This window comes from Indicator indicator, chromosome 4 (genome assembly GCF_027791375.1).
Source record: "Indicator indicator isolate 239-I01 chromosome 4, UM_Iind_1.1, whole genome shotgun sequence".
NCBI lineage: Eukaryota > Metazoa > Chordata > Aves > Piciformes > Indicatoridae > Indicator > Indicator indicator.
This window is the reverse complement of record NC_072013.1, coordinates 18,378,033-18,400,317: the sequence shown is the minus strand read 5'-3', so window position 1 is coordinate 18,400,317 and position 22,285 is coordinate 18,378,033. Positions and strand designations below refer to the sequence as shown.

The following is a 22,285-nucleotide window of genomic DNA, read 5'->3' as shown; positions in this document are numbered from 1 at the left end:
CTCCCAAAAATGGTTCCAGCTAAACAATTTTGAGGAAAGAAATTACTACCATGAACTGCATTTTCTCTGGTGCAGAAAACTGAATTTTTTCACTTCAAGCAGGGCAGGGACTAACATTTTGGTTATTTCACCAACAGCAGCGAACAAATTCAATCTGTTCATTTCAAGATAAAAGACTTTTGCCTGTGCAAACTGCTACTGAGGCTTAGATATCATTGTTGCAAAGCTTAGAGCAAATGAAGCAGCTGTTTCAGCCCAGTTTAAACATGGTGAATGAGTAAAGCATATTAACTCCAGCCGTGTACTGCTATGAAAGAAAATCACTGCAAGGGAACCTTAAGGTAAACTTTGAATTCTAGCATGATTAACTATCATGAGTGAGTCTCTGAGGGACAAGCAGTTGTGAAAAGTTAATCCTTAGAAACATGGAGAATTTAATGAGAAATTGCCATGCCTCTTGTGAGGTGACCCTGCAGGACAGCTGGACAACATGACCTTTGAGGGTCATTTCCAGCCCTATGCAATCTGTGAATCTGTGATTCTGTAATGATGGGGAGCATCAGGGCAGGTTTTGGAGTCAGTGGCATCATCTCTGAAGATCTGTGATGTGGATCTCGTACTAACACTCATGGGCAATTTTGACATCAGGGCAAGTACTGAGTGATAGATTCTGTGCAGAGTAATGGTGTCCCTCTTAAAGCAGGATATTGCACCCATGCCCTGTCTGTTTAGAGACTACACTGCAATCTATTCAGCAGCATTCTGTTTTTCAGAATAACATGTACCAGTATTCAGGCTACTTCTAAGGTTTTTGTATTCAGGTCACTTGCATTTTGTTCATTTTGGTCAAATAAAGAGCAGTATAAAACTAATGGAAATAATTAATGTCACTTAGTGACAAAGAATATTCAGAGAAACTGTATGGAAAAAAATACTCCCTTAGGTCTTTTTTGCAGTAGAATAATTATTTATTTAGGCTTAGGTCTAATAACGTACTGATTAGTACTCTGTCATAGCTCATGATTAAGAATAATTCTAGAAGAGTTACTTAGTTGTAATAATAAACCTTCATTCTATTTCACACATGTATTTTAAAGGTAGCAAGTTAATTCAAGGCTTCCTCATGAAGCCACAAGCTCTCAGAGACTCTGCAGAATGCATAAGTTAAAACATAAATACCAGTGCAGAGGTACTGCAGAGTGCAAATGAGCACGTCAGTAAGTACACGCTGTGTTTGGTCAGTATTTGCAAACTGATACAGCTATTAATGTATCAGCTTGCACCCTACCCTTGGAAATAAATAATGTTAAGACAAGAAAGCACATGTTCTCTAAGTTAGATTAACTGTCCATAGCTTAATGTCCACTTGGCATTTTTCAGAATTTTGAGGGACATTTAATGAAAGCTTTGAGGGACATTAGTGTTATTTCCACAGTATTTGTGTAGTTCCCTAGCTGACTTTGAATACACATATGAAGAAAATTATGGCACTGTTCAAGCTGTGCTTCATCAGTTTCTTGCAATTGAGCTAAGTGAGCAAACATGACTATTTCTGTGTAACTGTCATGTTCTCTTTCTCTTGTCTTCTTCATCCTTTCTGCTTATGTTCATGTTCTATTTGATGTTTTCTAAGCTCTGTCAAGTTGGAATAATTTCTTGGGTATGTTCTATGAAGAAACTTGTGTGCTATAGGTACAAGTAAAAGAGCAGACTTAGCTAACGTTTTGGACAGGAGGCAACACAGCTGTCTGTGTCTCTCTGAAAAGAGAACATAAGGATATGAATAAAGACATTTAAATGAGGCCAGTTAGTATTGTCTTAAAGTTCCTCTAATGTTAACCAGCTGTTAAAGACTTGTTCTCATTCTTCAGTAGATTACATGCCTCTTATTTTGCTGGAAGTCAGTGCTCTCTATTTCTGTATGAATAGTAGACAATTATATAATAAAACAGGTCTTCAGTTTCATGTGTATACAATTATGAGAAAGTAGTATTTCCTCAAAGATGGCTATTTTGGCATCATTCATGAAGAGTGTTTTCAAATTTAAAGTATGGAGTATTTTGAGTGAAAAATGTAAACTCATATGGATGTATATGAAAATAGTACAGGAGTGAAAGAGGATAGGAGAGGCATGAAGCAGGGAAATGGATGGAAAACACGTTTTGTAAATGACTTGACAAGGCCACTTCAAAACAGCTGTAAAGCTGAGTAAACTGCAATGCCCAGTGGCACACAAATATGAGGAGAATTTTAGTGTTCCTGAAAGACAGGGACCTGTCTGAGTGGGTCACTGAAAGTACATGGAAGCCATACATTAGAATTACTCTCTCTTTCTGTATGCTTTCATAGAAAAAATAATTTGTCTTAGTGAAAGAAATCCAATGGTTCTCATCCTTTTATGACTGGAAGAACTTTCTCATTGACCCTGGGACTGTGTATTAACTAACGGATAATATGCATTTTGATTCCAGTTCTTCCCATGTAGTACAGTTTGTTTTACTGTGTTTTTCAGGTTTGATAGCCACACTGGATCGTTCATTGTGGTCTCCTCTAAACTGCAGCACTGAAAACAATGGCAACAGAATGTATAAAAAACTGCTGTAAATTGTGTTTCTGCGTGGAAAAAGAGAAGAATGATCGTGAGTTCTGGCATGCTGACATTAACTAAGGATTCTGCTGTTCTGACTTCAGTAATGATGAGATTTCCTATTAATAAAATAACTGTGTCGCCCCTGATAAACTTCAATTTTTACAGCATTGAAAATTCCTTCCATACCTCCACTTGGAGATTGAACACAGGCTTGTTAGTGTTATGAATTAGAACAGAAAAATAACACTTGTCTGAAGTCTGCTCTGAAGCCTAGAATATTGTCCAAAACACCCAACTTTCTTACCTAAAGTTGTGTAAAGGTCTTGGGTTTTTTTCAGACATTCAGGAGTGAACAATTATTTTTTTTTTAACTCCTGTGGATTTACTGTTAAGATTTTCTTTGGTGTCTTAGTTGTTTGAAGATCTCTCCTATGGTACAAGTATACCTCTTGTAAAAATGAACTTAAGAGCAAGGTAGCTATAAATATAGAAGCTTGGGCAACGAAGAGTTTGGATCACTACAGGTGTCATGAGGATTAATATATTTTCCAGGTGCTAATCCTGAATGCTGGTAAGACTGAATACAAGCAGCTGCTAAGTAATATATCAAGCACAGATCCTAATAAAAAAAAGAGATCTGTTCATAGTATTGTTCAAAACTTAATGCATGTGTGGACTGTCTGGTTTTCTTGCTCTTTATTTTTAGCGTTTTCCATGGCGCAGAAATCCGAAGCAGCAGCCTCAAGCAAGCCAGCTATTGTAGAGAAGCCTCCGTTGTCTTCTGTGTCAGTGAAGTGTCAGGTTGGCTGTTCAGAGGATTATCTGCTTTCTAAACTGCCCCTGGATGGTCAGGAGGTACCATTTGTGGTCCCTCCATTCAAATTGTCTTATGTACAGCCGAAGAACCTTCCTAGTATCTCGCATGCTGGAGCAATTCAAGGTAAAATACAAACAGAATTACTGAAATAGTTGGTTAACTTTACTTGAAAGTCATCAAGTATTCCTGCTGAAAACAAATGTTTAGAAAACAAAAGCCTGGTCTTGTTTCTTTTCTCTCTGAGAGCTTTTGGGAAGGATGTCATTCCACTGTCAGTGTCTGTGATATTGCATGAATAAAATTGAAAGGGAGGATTGCACACCAGTGCTCATACTCAGAGGAGTGGAAGACACTTAAAGGAGAAAGAAGCTTTAGTAAAGAATTTATTTGAGGCAAGGAGAAACCTAACACATCCCCAGGTCCAGATCATTCAAGTAAAGAAGGAGTGTGGTCTGGCTTTCATGTTTAATGTGTTATGTGTTTTAACATACTAACGCATCTTCCTTTTTCCGTAACAGTTCTCAGTGGTAAAAAGCTATAACTTATTCATAGTGCACTGTGATTCTTTGCTTCACAACAGTCCTGTACTGCCAATTAGTCTCATGCTCAGACTACCAACATGATGTGCATGCAATTTGGGCACTGTGGCATTTAAATAGAATAGGAGCCTGGCCCAGTAACATGAGTAACAGAGCTTATACTATTGCTAGGCTCTTGGTCCTGCCAGGAGATGCCTAGAATTAGGTAAGGGAAAATTTTGTCACAATTGTTCCCTAGAGTTGAATGCTTTTCTCTTGAGCTGCTTTGCCTTAAGGGCATGATAAGTTGGTGATATGCTTTTAGTTCTGTGTGACTATTTCTTTCCTGAGGGTGGAAACCTTAATTACTGAACAAAGTCAACCATGTGTGCAAAATAACTGCTCCAGTGCTACTTTACTCTTTTGCATTGTGTGAGTTTACTCCCTCTTTTCTCCCTAGGTCCTTGCCATTGCTTCTTTTCTACTCCTGCACAACTGTTACCAAGCTGCCTTTTCAACCTCACTTGCTCCTGCTGGTATTAATGACACCAGAGCAAAGCTAGTTGGCCTAGCAGAGCTATTTGGTATAGATGGGCCATTCTGTGCCCAGTCTTTTTAGTGGGGTTTATTTGTGATGTCTGCCTCACCAGGCATGGACAGGCAAGTTAACAGCTGGATGTAGAACATGTGAGGCCGTCCTCCTCTGAGGCTGGTGTCTTTCAGCATCCCAGTTGCCTGCTGCTTCAGTAGCTATTCTTGTCCATACTTGGACATGGCATGGAAATGCATGACATGCTCCTTGTAACCCTTTCTTACCGGGTATGGGTTCAGGCTCTGCCTTGCTTTGTCTTACCTCGTCCTCAAGATACTGTAGAGAGAAGTCCATCAAGGACTCTTGAGGCACTTGTGTTCTCCAGGGAAAAGATGTCTAACAACCTTTAGCTGAATGTTTTCTTTGTTACCAGTCAGTGTCTTATAAACCAGTGCTTTGTCTTCATTGTGAGTTCATCACCATTTCTGGAGAACCTGGTGAACAGGGTGGCCCTTAGGCTATAAAGCTGGTAGATCTTCTGGCAAGATCACCTGACTCTTCATAATTGTCTCTCTTGAGCCAATATTTTAAATTCTTGAGCAAATGTTTGAAAAGTAGCTCTTACGCCCAGTAGACATCTTCCATTTCTCTTTCCAAATATAAATACTTATCTTTTTAAAGTACAGCTTTTTAAGCCTCATTGAGTTGTGTTTAAAAATGCAAAGTTTACTGTTTTAGGGAGATTTACTAAATACAGTGAAGTGTGCTGTCATTCCTTCTTCTCATTAGCCAAAGCACCAGTATATTTAAAAAATTTATTTAGAATATTTGCTTCTTAGACTGTTATTAAATATCTGTAGAAGCCTAAGTTCTGCTCTCAATGCCACTCCAGTTTCTGCACACATCTGATCATTTTCCTGTAGTGAATCAGGACGTGCTCAGTGTTAGCTCTTGGCATCCCTTCTGAAAGCAATTAAGTTCTGGCAGCCTTTTTTTTCAGTGGTGACTGAAGAGTCTCTCATGCTCTCACAGAAGTAAGCTAGCAGAAGAAGTATGCTCCTGGACTGGAACACTGGCTTTTCTGTCATCTCCTCTGGAGCATTCCATATGGCCTCACTTCTAGCATTCATCCTCAAGCCCATTATACTTGAATTCTTGTATAATCATCTCTTATGTTTCAGCTCACTGGTTTAGTTATTCTTTTTTACTTACTCTACCAACACCTGGAGGAAAAGATTTTATATCAATAATAGTTTGCCTCTTATGGTGCAACACACTTGCAGAATTGAAAACACTTCATAATGAGGTAAAGAGCTTCGTAACAGATAGGTTGAAGTCCAGGGAGGTAAAGCAAGCAAATGTCACAGCTTGGCAGAATCCAGGTCACCCCATCCCTATTCTCTACTGTACTGTTCTATATGGCTTATTTTCACTCCAAACAGCCAAAATGAAGCACTACAGCAGGGCTCTTTACTGTTCTGCTGACCAAGACATACATGTTTTTTTTTTTTTCCTGAAAATATTATAAATAAAATAGGACAGCTGTGCTGTAATGGGCTGAGTAAAGGGCTGGAATTCAAGTATTCTTAGATCTGTCTACTTGAGCCTCAGCCAACAGTTCAAGTCATTCTGGACCAGTGATTTTACCATTGACAGGCTTCTTATGGAAACTGGATGACAATGAGACTGCAGTCACAAGTTGCATTATCTTTCCATACAAGACCCTCCTGAAGGTCTTGGGCCCATTAGCCAAGTGGGAATGTCTGGGGCTTAGGCAGCCAAATGTCAGAGATGTTCTGTACATATGGCCCTACTTTTCCTCTTCATTTCTGTCTTGCTGTCTGTCTTTGAAGCCTTCTGTATTTCAACTAGTTAGGCAATTTACTGTGGAACTCCAAGACAGGCTATGCATAGATTTTTATGGCCATTTTAATTCCAGTGTTTGCTAGTACACTGGAAATCCGACATAATGCATAATGTGTGTTTTCTTTTTCTTTCTCTTTTTCTTATTTTTTTTTCTTTTCCCAAAGCAGATACTGTTGAAATATTTTGTCCTTCGCCCTGAAGGCACTCTGAATGCCTAGGAAGCCACCAGTATATGTTATGTCTGGAACACTTGCATTTGATGTTTCCTTGTGCTCCACAGAATCTGCCAGAGCCTCATGCGGTGACCGGAAAGCAGAACTGCACAGCATGTACCAGTGGCCCCACTATGACGTGTACAACCCCTTCTATCTGGAGCACCGCGTTTCGCCGGATCTGACTAGGCGCTTCCAAGCAAAATCAGACCACAGGAAATTATATGGATCAGGTGAGGAGGACCACACACTGACTTCTGTGTCTCTCTTCCTTTCCCAAGATCTATAGCTATGATTAAAAAGACAAGACGTGTTTGATTATAGCAGTTCTCAAACTGCTTTATATGCTACAGACGCTTCTTCGTTGGTGAATCAATCTGTGGAGCTAGCTCTGATCCATTTCCATCTGTGCTGTTACTTTCTGTGTTTTGAGGGCTTTAAGGCGGCTTGCATGCATTGCATCAAGGTTGACAAGTTAGCAAAACTAGCTAGTGTAGCTGCCCATGATTGACAGAATCACAGAATGTATGAAATTGGAAGGAACCTCTAGAGATCATTGAGTCTGACCCCCCTGCCAAAGCAGTATCACCTAGGATAGTCCACACAGGAATACATCCAGGTGGGTTTTCAATGTGTCCAGAGAAGGAGACTCCACAAGAGAGACCACTGTTCCAGTGCTCCGTCATCCTCACTAAAAGAAGTTTCTCCTCATGTTGAGGTGAAACCTTCTATGTGGGAGTTTGTATCCATTGTTCCTTGTCTTATTACTGTGTACCACCAAAGAGCCTGGCCCCCTTCACTTGACACCCACTCCTCATATATTTATAGACATTTATCAGATCGCCTCTCAGTCTTTTCTTCTCAAGACTAAACAGCCCCAGGGATCTCAGTCTCTCATCATAGGGGAGATGCTCAAAACAGCATGCACTACTGGAGATTCCAGCTACCAGGAATAAGAGTGAGTGAGACAGAAAAAGAATACCTGAGGAGTGTATAGGGAGAGGGAAATAAGCACCAAAAATCATTCAGGAGGAGATAACAACAGGTGCAAAATAGGAAGTGATGCTATATGCCAGCTTTTTTGCAGTTTGCTTTTGAAAGTGCCAAAATGTCCTCACACATTGCATGTGTTGAAGAACAGGGGAGGGCTGTGAGATAATAAAAGTTAGATAGAAGGTGTTTGACTACCTAGATAAAAAATTGGTATTTGTATCCTGTAATGAATGCTGTTTAAAGGAGATGACTAAGTGTTAACTTGCTGTAAGTGATTGCTTAGACAAACACATTCACTCATACACTCAAAGAAATATACACACCTCTACTGAATCAGAAGCTGGCAACAGCATGCTCTTTTAAAGACATGTAGAATGAGGTACCCTGCTTATTTTGCAGCTGAGGGAAATGCCTCAGTCTGGGTCTGGTTTTAAAACTGAATCTGAATCATCATAGAGATTACATTAAAAGACTACTCCATTATTTTTCCTTAAGAGAACAAAACATATTAAAAATTTAGCAGTCTTTAATGCATATTGTTTTGCTAAGCTTTGTTAGCACCTGTAGTGGGAGCCAAATGGGTTTTATAAAGCTGTCTTGAACATCTTCAGTTCATTCCCTCTCTTACCCATTTTTCTTCAAGCTAAGTATAAAGGCTTCACTAGTTTGTCTTAGTAAGCTTAAACACAAGAAATGTCACTTAAGTGTGTCTAGAGTACAGTTCTGAAGTGTCTTCGTCCTCCAGAGTTTTTTGACAGCTGTTTAAGTAAAACTCTAAGGCTATTTTGTGTTCTTGTGTGTGGGCTTAGAGCTACAGAACATGTTTATTTGGAAGGTGTGAAGTGAAATTCTTGAATTTTTATGTGAAGTCTTTCCTCTTCATCTTAAAAAAGCAAACAACCCACCCAAACCAACAAACTAAATGAAAAATAAATGCATTAATATTTTCAAAAAATTCTTGCTATTATTGGTAAACAGCATATGTTTATGATTTAAAATGTTCAGTGATTTGGGGGGGGGGGGGGCGGTTTCTTATTTATTTTATGACCACTTTCTCAGTGTCTTTTTTGTTTCCATTAAAAATACAAGTTTTTGAAAAAGGCACCATCTCCTCCCTACCACCATCTTCATGGTATTTGAAAACTTAACTAGGTTTACTAGAAACAGTTTTTAAAGTGTTTCAGTGATTTGTAACCTGTAGGCTCAAGTGGATGTTTCCCAGTAGTTTGTGAAAGTCAGGAGTACTGGATATGCAATTAATTTCTATAACCAAGACCAGTTTCATATCAAGTAATGGGCTAGTCTTTCCTATTTAATCCCATTATATTAAAGGATGTTTCTAGGCTTCCTGTGATATAATTTCAACAACAGATTCAGTAAACAACTCAGCCCTTTATTGTCATGAACAAGAGAGAATTTGGAACTCGTGGCAGACATACAGACTTTCACTACATTTTATCTAAATTATGTTGTTACTTTCATTTTCCTCCCACGGGTTATCAAAACTTCCTTTATATTTTGTTGTCTTTATCTTCCTTGGTACACATCTCACAATAAGTGTAATTAGGTAAAACTGAGAGCAATAAAAGGGAAATAAATTTTTAGTAATGAATGATGTAATTCTACTAAGCTGTGATCTGTGAACTGAAATGGAAGTCTTCTGAAATACTGTAACACAGCATTGCAACAAAAATGATTTCATTGCATCAGGTAGTCCTAGAAGTCTGCTTTCATTCATTTCAGTGTGGGTTAATTTTGAAGTTGGAAGACTTTAAAAACCTCCTGAACATTACTGGAGTCACCAGAGATTCCTGAAACAGCGGCATTAGTTCTGCTCTTATTTTCTACTGTTGCTGCCTAACACACATAGACAATGTGTTTTAGCTCTGTATTGCCTCAAGGTCAAAAGAAAACTGATATGATTTACTTAACCACCTTCAACTGCTGAGGAAACTGCCCTTCTAGAAAATAATGTCTGAGATCTAGCAAGGGTACAGAGTATAGTAACTTGACACTGAAATTAGTAAAGCCAGTGAGATAAGTATAAAAGGCAGCATGTGTTTGCCACTGGGATCTTTACTGTGGAGAAATTTGAAAAGGAGACTGGGTTAAGCCCCAGTTCTGGCTAACCCAATTTAAAGACAAAGTTTTGTGTTTTGCTAAAGCATCTGCTAAAAAAAAACTTCTAGAGGAAATAACTTAGAGGCAGGGCTTTCCATTCCCAGTGTGTCTAAGTAATTTGAACCATTTCAAAGAATGGAATTAAGATATTGATTTGAAAGTCTCCGGAGATGGAGACTCCACCAGCTCTCTGGACAGCCTGTTCCAGTGTTCTTACCGCCCTCTAAGTAAAGGAAGTTTCTCCTTAAGTTTGAGTGAAACCTCTTGTGTTCTAGTTTGTACGTGTTCCCCTTGTCCTGTCACTGGCCACCACTGAGAAGAGCCTAGCCCAATCCTCCTCACCTCCAAACTTCAGATATTTCTATACATTTCTGAGATCCCATCTCAGTCTTCTCTTTTCCAGGTGAAAAAGCCCCAGGTCTCTCAGCTTCTCCTCATAAGAGAGATGCTCCAATTCACTAATCATCTTTGTGGCCCTCTGTTGGACTCTATCCAGTAGTTTCCTGTCCTTCTTAGGTAGCCCAGAACTGGACACAATACTTCAGGTGCAACCTCACCAGGGCAGAGTAGAGGGAGAGGACCTGCTGGTACATTCTTCATAATGCACCACAGAATAATGTTGACTGTCTTGGCCATGGGGGCACGTTGTTGGCTCGTGGTGAACTTGTCCACCAACACTCCCAGGTCCTTCTCCATAGAGCTCCTTTCCAGCATGTCAACCTGTACTGATGCATGGTGTTATTCCTCCCCAGGCAGAGAACTCTACATTTGCCCTTACTGAACTTCATGAGGTTAACCTCTGTCAAACTTTCCAGCCTATTCAGGTCTCACTGAATTGCAGCATGGCGTTCTGGTGTGTCAGCTACCTCTTCCAGTTTTGTATCATCAACAAACTTACTGAGAGCACACTCTGTTCCTTCATCCAGGTTGTTGATGAGTATGTTGAGCAAGACCAAACCCAATACCGGCCCCTGGGAAACACCACTAGCCACAGGCCTCCAAGTAGACATTACACTGTTGTTCACTACCCTCTGCACTCTCATTCAACCAGTTCTCAATCCAGCTCACTGCCCACTCATCTAACCCACACTTCCTAAGCTTACCTATCAGGGTGTTACAAGAGACAGTGACATGCCCTGCAGAAGTGGAGGCAGACAACATCCACTGCTTTCCCCCCATCTACCCATCTGATGACACCATCATAGAAAGCTATCAGATTGGTCAAGCATGATTTCCCCTTCTTGAATCTATGCTGAATATTCCTGATAATCTTCTTTTCCTCCACATGCTTAGACATGGCCCCCAGAATTACATCCTTCTTTAGATGTTATTTAGATAGGTTTCAATTCTACCAAAGGACTACTTTTTTTTTTTTTTAAGCTTATTAATGTTTTTTTTTTTCTAGCAATGGTGCTTACATGATCTGCATTCTTCTCTTTGTCTTTTTAGTTAGTGATTTAAGACCTAGTGCTTTGCCTGGATCATTTGATGTAAGTCGTTCAATGTTTGATCTCAGAAGCCCACCTCATCGATTCATGAAGGTGAGTTCCCCATGTAACTTAGGTTGTACTGAAAACTAAGCTTCCTTGGTGTATATGTTCCTGTCCATTGTGTTGTCAAAGTCAACAGTGAAGGCATTGTACTACTCACTGAAAGGACTAGGGGGAAAAGTTCAACATCTTGACCAATACCAAGAGGCTTTTCCTTGATGTCTCCTCTGAACACTGCTTTTCTGACCCAATGGGGCTGTTGAGAAACCTGAACAGCCTGTTAGGCATTATAAGACAGACAAGAGGTTGTGGTTAGTCATCTTGTGATTTCTCCCAATAGTTGAAATGTGAAACACTGGAAGTTTCAACTGACACAAAAAAACTCACTGCTTTTTTTTTGGGGGGGGGGTTTGAAGATAAAGTTGCATATATGTTTCAGTGAGACAAAAAAGTCTGTGCTGGTCATACATGTCCTCTATTAGCTTTTTGCATCAAAGTAGTAATTCCATGCTGCTGGATCAAGAGGTTACTAGGGAATGAGACAATTCTTTGAAAGTGACTGTTGTTTTGTTTTCATCATGTCTTGTCTAATGATAGAATCTCTCAGACTTTTTGCATCTGTTGCTCTGAATGAAGTGGCTTTTCTTTTTCTTGCTCCTAGAGATACGATTCATTCTCCAGTGTACCTAGCAGTACCTCTTCCAGGAAGGATTCACAAGGCAGTAACAGGAGTCTGGGTAATGTTTTGTTTTCTGTGTAATGAAGTATTTGCATTTGAAACATGAAGCTCTCTCTACTGTTGATTGTTTATAAATATTTTTTTTTAAAGAGGAATCTGATTATCAAGTCAGTTTGAAGGTTACTTTGCAATTTGAAATTAAGAGTTTTGGACTTTAACCTTTCTGTTGTCAGCAGATTGAGTAAATGAGCTTTTGAGAGGTTCTCATGGTTTTTAAAAATTCATCCCTGGATTTACTACCCCAGTGAACAAAGGAATTACAGATGTTCTGTTGGGATAGGATACATCACCTTGGTCACAGCTCCACTCCTTCACTGCGGGAAATGCCTGGAATCCAATAGCCGTATTGCGCTGAGAATTAGACAACTGTATTGCATGCAAACCTAGCATCCTTATTTATGAAAGAATTCTGAAGAGGTGGAGATACTGCAAAATCAACCCTCTAAAATCACCCTGCTGGAAGTCAGAATTTCATCCAGTCTCCTGAAAAAGAAGACTGAAGGACAGTGACCTAGTTTCAGTCATGGCAGAGAAACACTAGATAGTAAATGGCTCTTCTGACTTGGAGAAAAGTGTAAAAGTAAAATGTTTACTAGGCTGGAATTAAAATTTGAGAAAGATAAAAAGCAGGCTTTTTTTTAAACTTAATATTGCAAGTAATTTAGGGAACTGATAGGTTATAGATGTGTTCTGGGTGTCTCAGGCACATGCATTTTTTCCCCCCCCCGTTCTAAAAGCTGTTTGTTTGAATTTAATAACAGAAGTTACTAAATTCAGCAGAGATAACCGAGGCAAACATGAAGACTTTTAGCTCTGTGGAAGGTCAGGCTATTTTGTCCTGGGATATTTTGTCCTTAAAATGTAAATGTTAAGATATTTCAAGCTTACTTTGAGAGAAGTTTTCAAAGATAGGCAGTCCACTTGCTAATGAGTTCAATTTTTCTTGAGAGGAACTTCTAAGATACTGTATTACTTCTAAAAACTCTAACTGGCTTTCTTCCATAGATACTATTACATTATCAGGTGATGAACGAGACTTTGGAAGACTGAATGTGAAGTTGTGTTATGTTTCTTCCGTAGAACAGATTTGGATTACAGTTTTACATGTAAGCAAATATAATAGTAACTTGATTATTATTCACTCATGGCTGTTTTACTGTACTTAGTGTTAATTCTCATTCAATTTGACTGTCTGTTATTTTAAAGAATACTTTTAGGAGAAAAAGAAAATTGCATCTAAGTATTAATGTAAACAAAGTTCAGTCAAATGTAATACTGGGCTTTTTTCAAAGTATCTTCCTCCAGTGGAGGAGGTACTGTGTCAACCTGTGTTCTGCTGTAGTGAGTAGTAAAAATTAGTATATCACTTCTTATGTTACTATCTGTGTATTCTGATTGTGGACTGAGTACCTATTCGGCATGGTTAAGAAAGCTGATCTGGTCATAGTCTGGTGCTCTGTGGAAATTTGAAGGCAAAAAATTGGACCTACTTTGGAGACAGTATTTAAATGACACTAACAATTCCCCCAGGGCAAAACCATAATAGCACTTTGAGGACATGTAGATTCATGTGTCTTTTCTGATAGCTGATGTGATACTGTTACACTGACTGTTTTATACACTTAAGGAACTGTGAATAATTTTTAGGTAACGAAACTTTTAGTAGTCAGAAACCTCATAACTACATCAAGTGATAAATACTGTGCTAAGGGATGTTGTTATTTATCTGTTGTCAAACTGCTACATAGCAAAATCATTAAAATCTACTGACTAACATTTTACTCTCTGCTTGTGAAAATTAATTCTTTAATTATCTGAAGTGGTGCAATCATAATACTGCCTCTGATTTATATTCAATATTACAAGAATTATTAACTGAAGGCCAGAGTCATACATTATCTAAACTGACTGTGTTCAATGTTGCAGTGCAAAGACCTGAGCTGGCCTTCTAGCTGTGGGGAAAATCCTCGTATCTGTGTCAAGGGAATTCTCACACTGCCCAAACCAGTACATTTCAGATCTTCTGCCAAGGAAGGTTGCAGTGTAAGTAGAGGCAGTGAAAACACTGGCAAATCTGTTTCCACCCCAAAAGAAAAGTGAAATGTGAATAGATTTTTTTAAACGGACCAAACATTCCCTCCTATGCCATGTTTGCTGTGGTAGTTGCCTAGGTTCAGGTTGCTTCCTCACACTACCTTGCCTCTCTGACCCCATCCCTCCCACACCTCTGTCTTCTTAAAATCCTGTTCCGAGCCTTGTTCCACTTCCTCCCCCTTGCACTGTACTGTTGCTTTCCTTCTCTCCCAAGTCTGCAGGACAGAAAGGCTCATAGCAGACTGAAACATGAGCTGCTGGCCTTGGCAGCTCAGTGGTGGGGCACTGGAGGAAGACTGGGCATCATGTGGTACACATTCACCCCAGGGAAGGTAGATGATGTACTGCCTCTCATTAGAGCAGGAGTCAAAGTTCATGCATCCTCTCTACAGAAAGTAAGAACTGGTCTCGTGGGAACAGATTCCTGATGATGGCAGTAAGAGGGTGTTTTTGAGGGGGTGAAAGATAAAGCAACATAAGCCTCCTATAATGTGAAAGATACAAGAAAAGAAAATTATCAGGAGACAGTGCAGCAAAAGGGAGAATTTGCTATGATGATGTGTGTATGCTGTTGTAAAGAAGAGATGGCCTCAGCTTGTTACAGTAGTGAAAATCCAGAGCTTTGTCCCTGCCAGGATGTGGCAGGTGGTGATTCCATGGGGGCTTACCATTGTAAAAGCACACTTTTCCATGGCAGCCAAGGGTAACTGGGAGCAGTAGCTATAGCACCAGAATGCCTAGGTTTCTAGGTTTCAGGCTTGGTGCAACTCCCTTACAATGGTGGTGTTACCCCTCTCTTTTTTTCTTTCTAGGACATTGAATTTATGGAAACTTTTGTATTTGCTATTAAACTGCAAAGCCTGCAGGCTGTCAGATTGGTATTTAAAATCCAGACACAGACTCCCAGGAAAAAAACTATTGGAGAATGCTCCTTGGCACTGCGGGAGCTCAGCTCAGAAGAGTCAAGTCATTGGCTAGATGTATCTCCTCCTTCCAAAGCACCTGTAAGTGCCAATACTGAAAATGTTGTTATATTACCCAGAAATAGTTGCTAGAAATGGAAGTAAAATCATTCAGGACTAATTCAGTGTTAAACAGAGGTATTTTGGGGGGGTTTCTTTTCTTCTGCTGCTTTTTTTGCCACTTTCTTGGGAACAGCATTTTGATGAGGAAAAATGCAGACTTTTCAATTCTGCACATAGCTGTTCTGGTCATAAACTGCAGCTGTTTCTGGGAAAAGAACTAGAGCAAGTTCTTCCACACCATAGCCCACAGCTTTAGGGAGGGACATTCTGGAGAAATGTTTAGCAAGGGACACTGGGTAATTGCCCATTTCCAACCAGAAAGTATCAGAAGATCCTTAGGACTCACAGCAAGAGCTCATACCAAATGGAATATGCATATGTTATGGAAGAAAAGTGCTAAAAGCTTCAGTGGCTTGAGACTGCAGAGATTGGTATATATTTAATGTTCAGACTGCGTGCTGTGAAGCAATAATTCAGACAATTCATTTCCATTAGTGTAATAAGAAGCAGGTGGTTTGCACAGTGGGATTTCCTTCCCCCAGCCCTCACTTTGTTTGTTTCTTTTACAGATTGTGTCTAGACAGTTGTATTTTCAACAAATTAAACTTGAACTAGCAATTCAAAAGCAAATTTTATCTAAGTATGTCTGAGAAATATGAGTGATACTCTTGATTTCAAACATAAGCTAACACTTGACATGTTTTAGTTCTGAATTCTAAGTTTAGTTCTATTGCTTCAAAAGCAGTAAAATTAAACAAAAAGGGAAGCTGTTTTAGAAGCTGCTTCATAAATTCTTGAATCATCTCATAGTTTTTCTCTCTGTGTTGGCTTTCCTCACCATTTTACGCATGAGCCCTCCAGATACTGCTGGAATTCATCCCTGTACTGTCCTGTGAGGCAGCGAACTACGCCGTTTGCCGATAGAGAGCCAAAGCTCAGATATGAGTGGCTTCTTCACAGGGTTACATAGAAATTTTTTCAGCTGAGCTGCAAAGAGAACTTGGGTCTCTTTGAACTGGAGCCTCACTTCTCTTATTCAGACCTATTACTCTCTTGCTTGGTGCAATTTGCTGCACTGAAGTGCATTAAAACTTGAAGGGAATCAGGATTAGCAAGTCCTTTTAAGTGGAGGATGCCAGGAAAGATGGATCTCCACTGTCCTCCTGCTGTTCTTATAATGTTCAGAGTACATTAATGTAATGTACAGTAATGAAGATGCTTCAAAGCAACTTTGCCACTAGCAAAAATTCAACTGGAGATCTCCGTATCTTTAGAGTGTCTGTGGGGAGGTGTATGTGGGCTGATGCACAGGCATGTAAACCACGAGTACTTCCATAACTTAGGAAAGTCCACAACATGTAGTCACCTTAGACACTCATGACACTAAGTGATGGGGCCTCGTATCCATGGATAGCATTGCTTATATCTCCATACTGCAAATGTCACAAGTGTGGGAGAAGAACTCATAAGGTTTTTGTGTTAGTGAGGCATACCTGGTCTCTCACTTCCACACCCAGGTTTAGTAGAGCTACAAACTGCATGTCTGTTTTTCCTTCTGTGTGTGTTATTACCCTTGAGAAATCTTTCCCAGGTGAAAACGGAGGACTTGTTTATTTGGCCACTATCTCTGGCTTCAGCCCATGAGTGCCATACGTGCTCTGCACATAAGCAGTCCATCAGTGGAGCACATGCACTGCAGCTCTGACAAGTGCAAGATGCACTTACTGTGCATCTGCAGGTTGTGTATACAATGCATGCTTGTATTTCTGTCCAGGAAATCCTGGATAGAAATGTGGGAGCCCAACATATGACAGAATTCCTGTGTTTCCTGAGTTTATAAGCAACTTATTCCAGATGTTATGGCAACATTCTTCTGCTTGTAGGTGCGCCATGCAGAACTTCAAATAGGAACTTGTTTTCAAGCAGTAAACAGGAGGATTCAGTTACAGATTCTTGAAGCACAAAACCTTCCAGTTTCATCTACACCACTCTCTTCAAGTAAGTTGCACTAGCTGTCTCATGCCTCCTGTCTAAAAGCATTTGTAACAGGTAAATTGCTGCTAAAATGGGTTGGCAATTCATAACATTCCTTACAAACCTCAGACTAACGTATTGTGCAGTAGAATAGCACTGCTTGTTCCCACAGATGTCTTGCTTGATTAGTTTTTGTTTGGTTGAAACTACATGTTTATGTGTTTTGGAAGATTTCTGTCCCAATATTAACCCTGACATACAAGAGCATTAGCTTGCACTTGCTGTTTGGATACTGTGCTAATCAAATCAGTATTATTGAACACACTGTTTCTGTGACTAGTCAAGAAAGCTGTTGTACAGGTTTTTTGGCCAGACTTTTGGGAAATTGTTCCAATTTGAACCATACATATGGATCATGTCAGTTTCTCTTTGGGTGTGTTTGTGAGTAACCCTTTGTGTGCTATACTTTTTTCCCTCCCTTTTGTGCTAGATTTCTTTGTGAAAGTTGGAATGTTTAGTACAGAAGGCATTATCTACAAAAAGAAGACTCGTCTTCTGAAGTCCTCCAACGGCCAAGTGAAGTGGCAAGAAATGATGATCTTTCCAGTTAGCCAAGTCGAACAAGGAATTAGCTTTCTCATCAAGCTCTACAGCAGAAGCTCAGTGAGAAGAAAACACTTCCTGGGACAGGTTGGTTTCTGCTAACTAGCATGGTTTACTTAAAATCCAGTTTCACAAGTTTCTTGGTATGAGTTTTCAAATACTTTAAATAAGGTGCCATATAGCAAAAGAGTAAATTCTAATAAACTCTTCGAGAATGTAACCCAAGAAAGCATAGTACTGGGCTCTCAAACATACTCTAACATCAGGATGGGAGCTGATTTTTCTTTTTAAAAATAAATCCTTAAGTAATTTTTGTGTGTATTATTACATGAAAGGTTCCTTCCTCCAGAGAGACACACAATCTCTTCCTTGCTTCTAGGCTTTCTAAAGAAAAGAAACAAAGCTCTCACAGGAGATCCAGAACTTGCAACATACTGTACAGAAAGGGAGTGCATTGGCTTGCCATACCAATACACTTACAAACCTGTGTGTAAAAGGAAGTATCAACAGCTACGCTATCAGGTTGCATTCCTGGCATAAAATAATGCTGAAATGAGCACAGTATTGTAAATATCCATAATCAAGTGATAACACAAGATTTTTTGGTTGTTGTTAGTGCTCTTTCTCTCTTTTTTTTTTTCTGCTTTTTTTTTTCCTCTTGTAAACAGCTGGAGCTTTGGAGCATCAGTAATATTTCTTTGAAAGCATTTCTGTGATCATATATTTTTAACCACCATAAAACTTGGTAGTCTGGGCTTTAGGCAAGGAAGCAGAGACAGTGGGATGGCCCTGTATGTCAGGGAGTATTTTGATTTGCATTGAGGTTAACGATGGTAATGATAGGGTTGAGTATTTATAGGTAAGAATCAGGAGAAAGGGTAACAAAGCAGATATTCTGATGGGAGTCTGTTACGGACCACACAACCAGGATGAAGAGACGGAGAGAATATTCTTCAGGCATCTGGCAGAAGCCTCACAATGGCTAGACCTTGGTCTTGTGGGGAATTTCAACTTCCCTGATGTCTGCAGGAAATATTACACAGTAGAGGGACCCAGTCCCAAAGGATCTTAGGGTGTGTGTAGGATAACTTCCTGACACAGCTGGTGAGGGAACCAACCAGGGAAGGGTACCTGTTGAACCTCCTATTTATGAGCTGAGAAAGGCTTGTGAGCTGACTGGAGGTTGGCAAATGTGATGCTTATCTATAAGAAGGTCCAGGAGGACCATGAGAACTACAGATCTGCACGTCTGACCTTGGTGCCAGAGAAAATCATGGAACAGGTCATCTTGAGTGCCATTATGCATCCTGTGCAGGGCAGCTAGGTGATCAGGCCCAGTCACCATGGGTTCATGAAGGGCAGGTCCTGCTTAGCAAACCCAATCTATGACAAGGTGACCCACTTAGTGGATGAGGGCAGGACCATGAATGTTGTTTACCTGGGCTTTAGTAAGGCATTTGACACTGTGTCCCGTGGCATCCTCTGGAGAAAATGGCTGTTCATGGCTTGGATGGGTGGATGTTTTGCTTGGTAAAAATTGTCTGGCTGACTGACTGGGCCCAAAGAGTGGTGGTGGATGGAGTTAAATACAGGTGGTGGCTGGTCACAAGTGGTGTTCCCAAGGGCTTAGTTTTGGGGACAGTCTTGTTTAATATCGTTATTAATGATCTGGATGAGGGAGTTGAGTGCACCCTTGGTAAGTTTGCAGATGACACTAAATTGGGTGGGAATGTTGATCTGCTTGAGGGTAGGAAGGCTCTTCAAAGAGATCTGGATAGGCTGGATCAATGGGCCGAGGTCAGTTGTATGAGATTTAACGAGGCCAAGTGCTGGGCCCTGCACTCCAGTCACAACAACCCAATGCAATGACACAGGCTTGGAGGAGAGTGGCTGGAAAGTTGCCCAGCAGAAAAGGAGCTGAGGATGCTGGCTGACAGATGGCTGAACATGAGCCAGCAATGTGCCCAGGTGGCCAAGAAGGCCAATAGCATCCTTGCCTGTATCAGGAATAGTGTGGCCAGCAGGAGCAGGGAAGTGATGGTGCCCCTGTACTTGGTGCTGCTGATGCCGCACCTTGAATACTGTGTTCAGTTTTGGGTCTAACTACAAGAAAGACATTGGCGTGCTGCAGCATGTCCAGAGAAGGGCAATGCAGCTGGTGAAGGGCTTAGAGAGAACAAGTCTTATGAGGAGTGACTGAGGGAACTTGGATTGTTTAGTCTGGAGAAGAGGAAGCTGAGGGGAGACCTTGTTGCTCACTACAACTACATGAAGGGAGGTTGTGGTGAGGTTGGTGTTGGCCTCATCTCTCTAGTATCAAGTGGTAGAATGAGAGGCCATGTCCTCAACTTGTGCCAGGGAAGGTTTAGATTGGATATTAGGAAAAAATTATTTTTGGAAAGAGTGGTCAGGCATTGGAATAGGCTGCCAGGGAGGTGGTAGAGTCACTGTCTCTGGAGGTATTCAAAAACGTGTAGACATGGCACTTCAGGAACATGGTTTCATAACCATGGCGGTGTTGGGTCCACAGCTGGACTCAATGATCTTGATGGTCTTTTCCAACCAAAATGATTCTATGATTCTTTTTTATTCTCTGTTGTTTTCCTTCTGATTGTTCCCATTTACCATCATCCTGCCCCTTCTCTCTGTCCTTTTGGTGTAGTAAGCCAGACTTATTCACAGTGGTCTGTGCTTTTCCTGACCCAGCTAGATTTAGTAGCAGAATTTTACTATATGCATAAAGGAATTGCGTAGACTTGATTCTGTGACCCTAACTGTAATGTCCTTTGTCAGAGGAAGGACTTTGCTATCCTTAGGTACAGAAAATGGTACTGTCCCATTCTGGTTATGTTTCTTGTGCACACTGAAGATGTACAGTTGCAGGAGATGCTGGTGTACTATAGATATGATGTGCCAGCAGGAGTTATGTGAAGTTCCTCCATTTTATGAAGCCTCTTGTCACACATTCCATCTTTCTGTGATTCTTGTTGGTGGAACTGGGTTTGGAGTAGGAAAAGAAAAAACCCAAAACCTATTTTTTTTTTCAATTGTGCTAACTTGGGACAAAAATTAACTGGGTATGATTTGCAATATGTGAGGTCATCTCAATCTGATGAGTTACATTTAACCATGGATCTTATTTTTAGGGGGGAAGGAAATGAGCTACTTCTCCTCAGAGGTTATTTGGAGTAGGTTGTATTAGCTTATGCAGGCAGACATTGACACATAACACATGAAGACATAAAATATAACTCAGGGGAAAATACACTTTGAGCAATTGGCCGGGTAGCTGGAAAAAGATGAGTGTAGCTGGATCTATTATCTTTGCTCTTCAGAATGATGTTTAATTGGATGCTGTTCGAAGCAGACAATACTTAGATTAGGCTGCTCTTACAGACGTGTCTTTAATCATGAGCAAGATGTACATTGAATCTCCGAGGATGAAACATCAGCTCTGTAGTATTCTGGAAGACATTGTTCTCATTTCTTTGAGGACTCATGCCTCAGCATTGTAGGCTAAATGTACTTCATGGTGAAGGTTTCTGAGAAGTCTTAAAAGGACTCCTTCTTGGAAGACTTGAGGAAATAGCCCTGTAAATAATGATACCTACTTACATAAGCAGAACTCTTTGGCAGTGGAGACTGGTGATAATGGGGGAAACTTCCTACTTGTACCTTATTTCCTCATTTAATGACCACTATTCATTAATTGAATACTGAGAAGAAATGGACTCTTACTGCGTGACTATGTATGGTATGGGCATGTTCAGAACCTCCATGGAATGCAGGCTTGGCCCTGTCTGTTGGAGTGTGTTCATGAAAATGCTGGACAAGCTAGGCTGGGAGGCCAGATGGCTTGCAGCCAACTGGAGTTTGAATGCACAGAGCCATCACTAGCCCTGATGAGCCCTTGACCCTAGCACGTGCATTTGAATGGAGCAAGGAATGCTTGGCTTAAAAAGCCTTATTAAGAAGGGAAACATTAGTATGTAGTGAGTTCTTTAAACTGTTTCAAAAGCTAAATTTAATCCCAGACTTCCTGTGTTTCCAGCTGAAAGCCAAAGTATGTTAGTCCTAATAGAACTCTATTTGTTGCTGTTATGCTTTGGTTGCAGTCTACACATTGTTATCTCATTCTACACTTCTATAGCATTTATTTGGAACTAATAAAGGCTGGCTTCTGTTTTATATCAGGTGAACTAATTTTTATTTTTCTTTTTGTTTCCTACTGCAGATCTGGATAAGTTCTGATAGCAATAACAGCGAAGCAGTAGAGCAGTGGAAAGACACTATTGCCAACCCTGAAAAAGTTGTTGTTAAATGGTATAGCATTGGTCCATCTTGAAGACTGGAGATGGAACTTAGGACTGATTTTTCTACAAAGATATTCCTACACTGTTTAAAATAGAATAAATAATAAGAATAATAATGTCTACAAAAGTTCTTCAGAAGATCTCCACTGCATGGTAACTGGGAAAATTCCATTTCACCAAGAGAAATACTGGCTAAATATTATTAAGAGGAAGACTTAGGAATTGGGGAAAGCACTCATTTGAATTTTAAAAATCTGCTTTGAAAAATGTTTGTGTTTTTTTTTTCCCCTTTCAGGCTCTCTGTAAGAGCACAGAAATGCAATATTAAAGAGAAGCAGCTTGAATCAGCATCTTTTCCAGTAGTCACTGATGTCATCCTCATCTGCAATCTTGTCTTT

At 40.1% G+C, this 22,285-nt stretch overlaps 1 protein-coding gene across 2 annotated transcripts; it reads left to right on the top strand.

The window, feature by feature from the left end:
* Positions 1 to 2,572: 2,572 nt before the first annotated feature.
* Positions 2,573 to 21,919, top strand: TC2N (tandem C2 domains, nuclear). 2 transcript variants are annotated; one of them, XM_054400378.1, is made up of 11 exons: positions 2,573 to 2,639; positions 3,297 to 3,530; positions 6,604 to 6,768; positions 11,099 to 11,190; positions 11,801 to 11,876; positions 12,884 to 12,984; positions 13,805 to 13,921; positions 14,785 to 14,976; positions 16,881 to 16,995; positions 17,462 to 17,661; positions 21,809 to 21,919. In XM_054400378.1, exons 1-11 carry the CDS (start codon positions 2,573 to 2,575, stop codon positions 21,917 to 21,919), a joined length of 1,470 nt encoding a protein of 489 aa, XP_054256353.1. The 2 variants fall into 2 exon arrangements, with proteins under 2 accessions (XP_054256353.1, XP_054256354.1); XM_054400379.1 differs by lacking the exon at positions 14,785 to 14,976.
* The last annotated feature ends 366 nt before the right edge of the window (positions 21,920 to 22,285 follow it).

What these genes read in the sequence shown, in the direction of transcription:
- TC2N (XM_054400378.1), top strand. Translation starts at nt 2,573, where the DNA reads ATGGCAACAGAATGTATAAAAAACTGCTGTAAATTGTGTTTCTGCGTG. An exon ending in CACCTCATCGATTCATGAAG is followed by an intron (nt 11,191 to 11,800) that starts GTGAGTTCCCCA and finishes TCTTGCTCCTAG; the next exon opens with AGATACGATTCATTCTCCAG. An exon ending in AGGCAGTAACAGGAGTCTGG is followed by an intron (nt 11,877 to 12,883) that starts GTAATGTTTTGT and finishes TTTCTTCCATAG; the next exon opens with ATACTATTACATTATCAGGT.